This window comes from Capricornis sumatraensis, chromosome 20 (assembly GCF_032405125.1).
Source record: "Capricornis sumatraensis isolate serow.1 chromosome 20, serow.2, whole genome shotgun sequence".
Taxonomy (NCBI): Eukaryota; Metazoa; Chordata; class Mammalia; order Artiodactyla; family Bovidae; genus Capricornis; species Capricornis sumatraensis.
The window spans coordinates 44,911,308-44,922,296 of NC_091088.1; the positions used below are offsets into that span (position 1 = coordinate 44,911,308).

The 10,989-nt window shown below is 39.3% G+C and overlaps 1 protein-coding gene across 2 annotated transcripts in view; it reads left to right on the top strand.

Annotated features, from left to right (window-relative positions):
* The window catches only part of AP1G1 (adaptor related protein complex 1 subunit gamma 1), an 82,023-nt gene extending 73,725 nt beyond the window's left edge, over positions 1–8,298 (top strand). For both annotated transcript variants that reach the window (XM_068992788.1, XM_068992787.1), the window contains 2 exons: positions 2,653–2,751; positions 4,163–8,298. In XM_068992788.1, the coding sequence (XP_068848889.1) occupies positions 2,653–2,751; positions 4,163–4,264 (201 nt within the window). In that variant the 3' untranslated portion in view covers positions 4,265–8,298. The remainder of the gene's footprint in view (positions 1–2,652; positions 2,752–4,162) is intronic.
* The last annotated feature ends 2,691 nt before the right edge of the window (positions 8,299–10,989 follow it).

Consider the following 10,989-nt stretch of genomic DNA (forward strand, 5'->3'; position numbering starts at 1 on the left):
ATTATAGGATAAAGGAAGTACAGTCTAAAAGTAGTTAGTAAGAGAGTAGAATTCTACAAGGTGGTTCATTAATGCTCAAGAGTATTGAGGATAGATTGGAGTTCGGTAATACAGTCGTGAAGACCTAAGAAACACAAATTCTAACATGAAATTCAAGTTCAATCAAGATGAGAGACTTCATGTATTGTCTTCTAGTCACTGGATCAGAATTTAAAGTTTTTGTCTCCTTCATAAACATATAGCTAACTATTGATGCAATGACTGCTTGTTTTTGTAAATTGAAGTTTTGTTTATACCAGTTCTTAGTTTAAGGAGTGTTTATGTTCATCATTGAATTATGAAAAATTTTGAAAAAGAATTCAGAATGAGAAGTGGGCAAGATTTATCTGTGAACAATGAGATAGTAAGTATTTTAGGCTGTATGCTGTCAAAGTGCCATTACTGCGATAATACATAAAGTCGCATGGCTCTGTTCCAGTAAAACACTTGCAAAAACAGGTGTGGGTTCATTCTTGGCCCATGGGCCATATTTTACCAACCGCTGAGATAGATAAGGCTAATCGAATCTTTTCAGTGACTTGTGAGGTATGACATTCAGATAACACAATTTTGGAAATTGAAGACTTTTATTTGTGGTTATTGCTGCCTATGCATCTGTCTTTACTTTCATTTTTAGGAGTTAGAAAAATGTAGATGTTTTAGAAGCAGTAGACTTAGTGGTTTCAATACTAGTTGTATGACATTAAGCAGGTTACTTAATCTTTATGCCTCAGTTTCTTTATTTGCAAAGGGGGCCTGTCATCATGATATCTACTTCATAGGGTTTCTTTGAGGAATAAATGAGTTTTATGTGCCACGTACTGTCTTGTTTTAAGCACTTTTCATGTGTTTGTTAGCTTCTACAAATTCGAGTTTTATACTTATTACTTTAGGCTGCCGCTTTAACACATACCACCTCTGCTTTAAAGCATGGACTTATTCTTGGTGCTGTACTATACAATGCCTATTTGCATATTATGATGTATCTGGAACATCAAAACATTGTATTTCATAGATTCTACTAATACTGATTTTGCTTTTTGTTACTTCTGAAATTGAGGTACATTAAAAAATTTTTTTTTAATTGGAAGTATAATTGCTTTACAATGTTGTTTTAGTTTCTGCTGTATAACAACGTGAATTGGCTATAGGTATATATATATCCCCTCTGTCTTGAGATTCCCTCTCACCCTCCCCGCACTCCACCCATCTAGGTCATCACGGAGCACCAAGCGGAGCTCCCTGTGTGATCAGCAGCGTGCCACTCGCTGTCTGTTTTATGTATGGTAGTGTATATATGTCAGCGCTGCTCTCTCAGTTCGTCCCACCCTCTTCTTGCCTCCCTGTGTCCACAGATTTGTTCTCTGCATTGGTATCTCCATTCCTGCCCTGCATATAGTTTTTATCCGTATGAAGTATATTTTGAAATTGATGCTCTTGTCATAGTTTCATTGGCAGACTTTCTCTCAGTGGTGTATAAAATAATGGTGTGGATTACAGCTGATGGCATCTAACATTAATTAATTAAATGTAAACAAATAAATGATATTTTAGTTTATGTAATTTATCTTGACAGTAGACTTATAAGTCCCAGGGCAGGTGTACCATGGACCTTCCTCCCTTCTTTCTTTCCTCCCTCCCACCATTTCTTTCCCCTTTGCCCTTCTTGCTTTTCTCTCCCTCCATTCCCTTCTTACTCTCCCCCTCTTCTTTTTTGTTCTCTTTCTCTCTCTCATTCTCCTCTCCAATATTTTAGGAGACTAAACTTTAGGAAATTAAAAAAAAGAATCCTAGTCTATAAAATAGCAACATATATATATATGTCGACATATATACTTTACTGTGCTAACTATGACTTACCTATCTTGCTCATAGCACTTTTATCTCTCTTCCCTGTAAACACACAAACAAATCTACCAACACTCAACAAATCACGGTGTTTGCTTTTTCAGGTCTTTCACTGTCTAGGCTAGTTCTGCACCGTAATTTTTCTGCTAGTACTTGTGGTGTTTCATTGTGGAGACCCTGAGGTGTTTCACATCCGTGTGAACAAGCTGCCTCTTTTCAGCCTTTCCTGCACCTCCGTCATGTAGGAGTGACCCTTGACACATTCCAGATTATATAGGCTTTAGAAAACAAAGTTCAAGTCCCTGACCTCAACTGTCCAAATACACAAAAGCATGAAGGCTTGTTGTTGGTGACTAGGGTACTGGTTTACTATTTTTAGAATCTTTTTCATTTCTCTGTAGTTTTTTTTTAGCCACAGGCACCCAGGTTTTTTTTTTTTCACCTGCATAGTTGATCAGTTACTATTCAGTGAGGCTACTAGAACAAGATTTGTTTACCTTTTGAAAAGTGCTCGGCTAAAGTTGCTTCTACCAGAAAGGAGAAGGTGGCTCGTTGCTAGAAACAGTAGTGTTTTATAAATATCATGAAGCTATAGTCTGCATGCTGAGAATTGCGGGTTATCTGGAAAACAAATAGAATTTAGTGTTAGGTATATCAGTTAATTGAACCATCATCTGGGTGTCTGACTTGACTTGTTGACATCTCTGACATAGTATTAAGTGTATTTTCTGAAGAGTGCCCTTTGTCTCCCCTCCACCCCACCAGACATTCCAGCTGCAGCTTCTGTCTCCTAGCAGCAGCATCGTCCCAGCATTTAACACGGGGACCATCACACAGGTCATTAAAGTTCTGAACCCACAGAAGGTGAGTACCACATTCAAAGACAGTATCTGAGCAAGACATAGCATTTTCCTAAAATAAAATTTACTTTGTTTCTCTTAAGTTTTTTTTTTTTTCCCACTCATAGCAGAAAAGATATCTATTAAAATGTCTGGCCTTACCTCCTTGTTCTTTTGTAGACAATAAATGAAGCCCAGACACATGAAATGGTTTAATGGCATCTTATTAAAATATACATTTAAATATTTCTCTATTTAGAGGCTTAAAGATCTAGTCTTTTGCATGGGGAGGGTGGAAAGCTTACACATTTTAGTCTATATTAGTTGTTGTCTGAGGTTGAGAGCATCGAACCAGATATTCACATTTACTACAGTAATTATTAAGTATGCATATCAGAAGTGGAGACATTTTCAATGAAGCAGCCAAATGAAAAATAACTTCAAACACCTGAAAGTAAGCAATATTTTTATTACATCTTCTCAAAGAAGTATATTGGCTCCACTTAATATTGATCAGTTGACTTGTTTTCAGCAGTTTTTGAAAATGGTTCAGAGGATTTCTAGAGACTTCTGAGAGATCTCTAGTAGTGTCTCATAAATACCAGTATGATTTCCTGCTCTTAAAACACCTTGGTTCTCCTCTGCTATCCACTGTATTTTGATTGTCTGCCCAAAGCACAAGTACAAATTCTTTTGATGATCTGATACAAAGAGTAAACATTTTCTTAGTGTATTAATGTTTGAAATCTGCCTTATAAAGTAAACAGCACGTGTAATTGAGTTCTCTTAAAATATAACTGTTATCCTAGGTTAACTCTTCTTTTTTTCTTTTATGTCTTGAGAACAAAACAAGTTGATATGCACATTTACTGTCAGTTTTACAGACAAAACATCCAGTATATCTGAATGTAGACTATAATAGATGAGTATGTTTACCTCATTTTTCTAGAAAATTGGATACAAGGGTCAAATCCTTGTGAAAAGTACTCAGCAGATGTTACTGTGAGCAGATGTTACTGTGAAAATGCTCCCGAGTGGTTTGTCCTGTACTGTGGCTCTAGGGTTGACGCCAGTGCTGCATTCTGGAGGTCGTTTTCTCTACTCGACTGCGTGACGTTGGCCAGTAGCTACAGTACTAGGCGTTTGTTGTTGTTGTTGTTTGCCTGTGTGTCATTTTAAGAGACAGTTCTGCTTCACAATTATTTGTGTTTTCTGTGATCAAAAGTCCATTTGTAGGACTTCCTTGGTGGTCCAGTGGTTAAGACTCCATGCTTCTACTGCAAAGAATGCGGGTTCGATCCCTAGTCAGGGAACTAAGATCCCACATGCTACGCATTGTGGCCAAAACAAAAGAAAAAGTCTATTTGTAGACTCTACAGATTCTGGAGTTTTTATTTCAGTGTGTCATTTTTTTTTTTCTTTTTTCTTCTCTTCAGCAACAGCTGCGAATGCGGATCAAGCTCACATATAATCACAAGGGCTCAGCAATGCAAGATCTAGCAGAGGTGAACAACTTTCCCCCTCAGTCCTGGCAATGAGGGTCCAGCACCATTCTCATTCTTATCCCACTCAATCAAAGGAACTCTGGGAAGGAGGTTGTGATCGCTGGCAAGTCCCCCCCAACTGTACCATGGGCATGAGGAACTGAAGAGAACTGTTGAGGAGGATTTTTCCTAAAGTTATTGCTGACCTTGAAGCATTGTTAAAGACTAATCTCCTCTCCTCCACTGTTGAGGCCGGCTGCTTCTGGAGACTACTTTGCACTCTTCCTCCTCTCCTCCTGTTTCCGCACTTCTCCACCCCTCCTACATTTACAGCCAGAATCAACATTCCCTGGGCCCCCGAGGAAATAAGCAGCTGGTCTGGAGGAGAGGACTGGAATCCATGACAAGAAAACACTCACTCTGTCTCTGCAGCAAAGAGTTGCCCCTTCTTTCTACCGTGTTTCTCTGTGGACTGGGCGAGGTGGGGTACTTACTCCTCACTAGCAGGGTTACCATCTTCAGGCGCTTCTTACATCTGGCATTCAGAATGGAAATGTAACAGTGGACATGAGGGAGCCATGCCTTTTTCTACTGGTTCCCCCAATGTTTGAAAGAGGCATTAGGCTCCTGGTACCCTTTTCTGTGCATTGCTGTATATACACAGACACACACATGTATATGTATGTTTGTTACCAAGGACTGGTGAGACCTTGAGAGGTTATTTGTAAACACTGGACAGATGCAGTTGAGAAGAGCTTGTGTTGAGATTTGGCATGAAGGTTATGGTGCTCTATTTGTAATAGAAACTTCCAAGGCTCTTCCAGCTCCCCTTTCTCTCCATTCTTTTAGCTGTAGTCATGAATTCTCTCCATGATTTTCGAAACTGATTCCCCTTAAAGTACAAAGTGGACAACTTCTAAAAGATATATTAATAGTTATTAATGCCCCTGTTTCCACCACGAATTTTAAAGTTTCTCCTAAACCCATAACTTGCCTGATGAACTATGGTAAATGGGTGGAAAGAGGAGTTTGCCACTTCTAAAGTACAAACTCTTCAACAAAAGCACCTTTGCCCATATGAAGAGTGAGTATCTGACTCACCCTGGAGCGTATTGGAGTCATGTTCTCCATTACTCCAAACCTCCCTTTTTATTTCCTGAGCCTGGCTTGGACCTTGGCATTCCGTTTGAATTCCTTCTTCTAACTGGAACATTTGTGTTGTATCTGTAACACTGGCACTGAAATAAAGACCACACGGTTAAAGAAATCTTTCCTATATTGTACTTTATGGTGTTGGAATGAAGCCTTGAAGCTTCCTTGTCCCCTCTGTCAGAGGAAGTCTCAGGGACACTGTAGGGTAGGACTGTCGTTTCCTGAGTCTGAGAAGTTGGTCTTTCTCTTGAGAGGCCAGTCTCATGAATATCTACATCAAAGCCTTGAGATCTGGAGCTTTTTAAACCAGTGAGAATGCCTAGTGCTTTTCAAAAGGCCCCTCGTGGTGTCCAGTCAGCACTGAGGTGCGGGCATGAGGTAAGGTGGCTCTCCTGTGGCGCTCGTTGAATGCACCATGTGCCTTCAGGCGCACAGGCGCTACGTCTGATGTGCTAAAGAAGAGGAAAGGCCAGGCCCACCTTGCTCTTAAAACGTTTTCAAATGTTACTGTATTGAGTACAGTATAAGGACTACTTTGGCTTTGATCTTAGAACTGGGTACAGATAGCCATTGTTTCCTTTCCATTTCACCAAGCCTTTACTGAAAATCTTCAGTGTCTTGTCAAATCTAGCTCTGTATCAGATGCTAGACTATTCCTAACATTTGACAAGCAGGAGTTGAACTAAAGGCTCCAATGGGGGAACTTCCTGGTCTTATTTTAGTGTATAAGAGCAAGATTTGCTAAAACTTACTCTACCGGGTAAATGGTTGGCTGAGTCAAGAACAAAATATCTTGTGCATAGTTTTCAGTAAAGTAAGTGTGGACTAGTGTACGTTTCAGACAACTGCTCTGCCTGTATGATGAAAAGTAACCTTTAGAGGTTTCTTTGCAGACAGATTTCATTGGATGGGTATTTAACACTGTGAAACGTGATAGGATTAACATAATATTGGTGGATTTCTTGAATAGAATTTGTCTAACATTCCTTTTTGTGGTTGAGGCTTTATTTTCTCTCTCACGTCTATAGTTAACCAGCTCAAGTTTCTTTAGTTGAACCAAACTGAATCTCAGAAGTCTGCTGAAGATCATGCTATGAGACAGCGCTGCCTGATGGGGCTGGAAAAGGGGCTACTCTCAGAACAAAGTCTCCTTGGGTGAATGTAGTTTTGAGGTAGAGTTAGGTGATCATCCATGGCTTCATCCAGACAGAGTAAAAATCGGCCTTAACACAAAGGGTGCTGTGTAGAATATGTAATGATTCCAGAGAGTGAACCTAAGCACCATATTGAAGGACTAGCAGCCAGATGACTTGCCTTGGACACTGATGGTTGTAAAGACTGTTTCAAATGATAGGATCTTGGAAAGCTTCAGCGTGCCTTAGTTTCTAGGATCAGAATTCGTTCTCCTCTCCCTTGGCCTCAATGCTAAAGGAGAGGTGTCTTACTTTCTATCAATACTTGCACATTTTAGTTCTTTTCTTTCCCTAGTATAACCATCCAAGGGGGAGCAAATTTGGATAGATTTACAACTTCAGAGCCATTGTGAGGAAAGAGTGATTTCCATGGCTGCTCTAATAACTCTAGGGTGATAAGCCGTTGAGCCTACAAGCACTTACTTGGATAATTTCACAAGCACTTTTACCTCATTTTTTCTTCCTCTTCCAGAGTAGTTTTTATTCTCTACGTCCTCCCTGCCCTCACAGGAATCCTAAGGGATAATTCGTCTAAGTAATCTAAAAAAATTGTAGGAAGGGTGCTCTACCCAAGAAACTTCTCCCCCAATGCTCCGGTGCTTTACCTTGAGGTGATTTGGACAGCCATGGAACGCTTCATGCTGTGTATAGTGATCATCTGTTCATTTTAAGGTCTTTCTCATTTAAAGAAACATTCCTCAGCAAAACATTTGGGAGAGGATTCTCCCCTCTTGCTAGGTTAAAGAGTGGTTCGTACCCCTTGTTTGTCACATTGATATAAGAAAACTGTCAGCACTAATGCTTTGAGTGTTTCCATCTATCATATAACATGTTTTCTGTGTTTGTTCTTATAAGAGGTTGGAAATGAGGGGACACTGTTTTTGAGGCTCAACTTCATTATCTTCTGCATTGGAAAATACCGGGCTATGAGAACTAAGGGAAGGAAAGTCTGAATGCGTAATTTTTTTTCTAGTGAATGTATCTTATCCCCACTGTCCTAAACAGAGAGGGAGCTAGAAAGCAAAAAGTGGATATTCATGTACTCTGTGGTTGGTGGAGAGGTGGTACATGTCTGTGCACTTGGGTTTGGGAATGGGGAGGATCACCGAAGGGACTAGCTTAGAAAGTCCTGAAGTTGAAAACACTTTGACCATCTCTCGCTCAGGAGGGTGGGGCTGCCTGTAGAACTGGAAGTGCATAACTTCTTTCAAGCAATAGCAGAGAGTGGGTCCCATCTACAGGGTTCCAGGACCTGAAACATTCAAACAGAAGAAAAAGCTGAAGCAGCTTGCAGAATTGCTTCACAAACTTCCACGAGGCTGATTCTGGCTTCCAGATGGAGCATTGGAGGTTTTTTCGTTGTTTTGTTTTTGGAACCTGCTGTTGCGCTTTGTGTATTTTTGTTTGTGTTTTCTCTTTGGGGACCTCATGGGAAAGAGCTTCTGAACTCTTTCCTCTGTGAACTCCAGTGTGTCCCTGTATAGTCCCTTTTCTTTCATAATGTTGTAAGTTACATTTTCATTAAGCCCCATCACATCTTCTTTACTGTAAAAATATTAAAAGGCTGTTTCCAAGTGGGATGGCTAATGAAGTTCTAATTATTGCAGACATATTTTTGAGATGTAAAAAAAATTTAAAATTAAATAATGAGTCTTCGAGGCGAGTGAGGAATAAAATGGATGTAAACATTTACATGGGATGCATTAGAATTCTGCTGTGTGTATTGTCTTTTGGTTGAAACAAATTATGAACAGTGACTAATAATAAAAAGTCAATACTCAATGATTTAAATTTTGCTTCCTCACTTCTTCCAAGTGGGTTGGAGAAGCCCTGGATGGGTTCTTATTCCAGAGCTTTGAGCTAAACCCACTAACCAGTTCATGTTCCTTTTCCACAGAAAACTTAGCAAGAGAGAAATTTAAACAAATTTTAAAAAAAATTGTTCAGTTGCTCAGTTGTGTCTGACTCTGTGACCCTGAATTCTCCAGGCCAGAATACTGGAGTAGGTGGCCCTTCCCTTCTCCAAGAGATCTTCCCAACCCAGGTCTCCTGCATTGCAGGCAGATTCTTTACCCAGCTGAGCCACAAGAGAAGCGCCCCCCTCCCATAGAAAAAAAAAAATTCTGTAGTTAACAGAAAAAGTATAGTTGGAAATTTTAACTAGTGACTGTTTTCATGCTGATCTTCTCCACATGGGTGAATTCTCAAAGTAAAAATACTGAATCATGTCTAGATGAAGTATGTATTTGAGGGTGGCCATGGACTTTTAGCTATAAGCTTCTGTTTGTGGTTTTTTGTCTGTGACTAGGAAGAGGAAGCCTTGACCAGCCAAAATGAATTCTGTTTCCTGATCTATTTTATACAAACTCTCCCATAGAAGTGAGAGTGGTTGAAAGTTGGGAGCTTATACATGATCCCTGACCTTGATTGAGATAGGGGGAGAGTATGATAGTCCCTTAATTGAAAAGTAGAAGGAAGTGTGCCTGAGCAATTAATCTGGTTTATGCAGAAGTACCCCTTGGTGCTGTTTGATAAGTGACATTTCTATAATCTTTCCTTGTGTGTGGCTTAGTTAAAATTCATATTTGTTTCTAATATTAAATTTACTCGACATTTTCATCTTTGTGTAATGAGATGAAAATATAAGAGTTACATTAGAAACTGTTAGGCAGTAATAGACTCCAGACATTTTCCTAACAATACAATGAAGAGTAGCAGATTTGAACTTCCATCCAGAAGGACCAAATTAATTTTTATCACTTTTAAGTATTTTTCATGCTATTTCCTGCTCTAGTTCAATTGTCTCCAGATTCAAAAAATATAGAAATGTTCAAAGGAAAAAACAGTCCTATAAACCTGGAGGCCAGGTTAAGTCCACCTTGTTTATTCAAAACTAAAAGAAGGAATATCTACATCTGCTCAGCCTGTGGTAGAAATAACAAAGCATTGAGGCCTAAAGATGACTTGTGATCACTGAAGGAGTGGGAACTAGCTATAAAGAAGCACATGTAGAAAGCTCTTTAGACTCCTTTACCAAAATCTGGTAGACATGAACTCTCCTTTCCCAGACTTCTCTTTCCATTTTGTAGTGAGGATTAGGAAGAGCTCCTAGAATAAACTGTGTGTGTCCCTCCCCAACCCCTTTCAGGTGGAGAGAGGTATGCATAGCTGCTTATAGGAAGAATACAGAAAGGAGGTAGTCTAATGACTTCTCTGTCTCTTGGCTTGATTCAAACAGTGATTTTTATAATGATGAACCTGCAGTGAGGGCAGATGGATTTTTGCACAAAAATTCCCAGAGGAATTTATTTTTAGGGTTAGTCTCAGCTGTTTACCATTTCCAGAAACTGTAGTTACATAACCCTTGGCATACATAATACACACTGCCTTGAACTGGGGGGAGAACATGGATATGTGACCCTTGAAACAGTATAAAATGTTAATGGCAATACATGATTTGAAAGGAAAACTCAGAATCAACTGGTTGTCACCACTCAACTGAACTGGATCTTAACAATGGAGACTTTTAAAGAGCTGTATCATAAGTTACCCCTACAACACCTGGGCTCGTAGCTTTTTGTTGTTCTACTTTTGAAAGTACTACTGTTGCTGCTGAAGAAGTAGTAAATACATAACTCAGCATATGCTGGTATTCTGAATTGATGCCCACTACTCCATTAATCATAACAACAGCAAACCCATCATCTAACTGCTGCTGTTTCCCAGCACAACTTCTAATGTTGGTGGTCCTGGAGAGAATTTCTGCTCATGAAATGTGGAAAAGGTAACGTGTAATACCTCAAGAAATGGGCTTTTAGAAACACTCTGAGCTGCATTCATTCTTTCTGCCTCTTTGCCCTTGGTCAAGTCCACTTCTGTCCCCATATTGGTGCCTATCCCTTATATATGAGTGTCCTTGCTGGAGCAAGTTACTCAGTAAGCACTGAAATGGGAATCCCAACAACTCTGAGTAGCTTTCTTGAGGGTAATTTCAGGATAGAAGGAAAACTCAGAGGCAGACAACATAAGAGCTTTTTTTCATCTTATGCCAGACTGACAGAGACATTATTTTAAATTCACTAAAATGAAACAAATGAAGGTAAGTGGAGATTGGAATTTTGGTGTATATATAAAGTAACTCAAGTGAAGGGAGAAAGTAGTGACCAAACTTCCACAGAAGAAATAATTTGTATAGAGTCAGAATCTTTGAGTCAAATTTTGTCTTAGAATTTAAAAGGTCTATAAATGGACCAGTCTCCTAGAAGAGAGGGGAACAGTTTGCAGTGTTAGACCTCAAACTCTCTTGTACTAAACCTGTAATTAAAATATTAACATACAGTTGGTCTGGACTAGGTAATCTGAAGGAGTGGATAATTGGTGATACCATTTATACCAATTATTCAAAGTGTAAGAAACTTTTTTTCTGCTTCATTC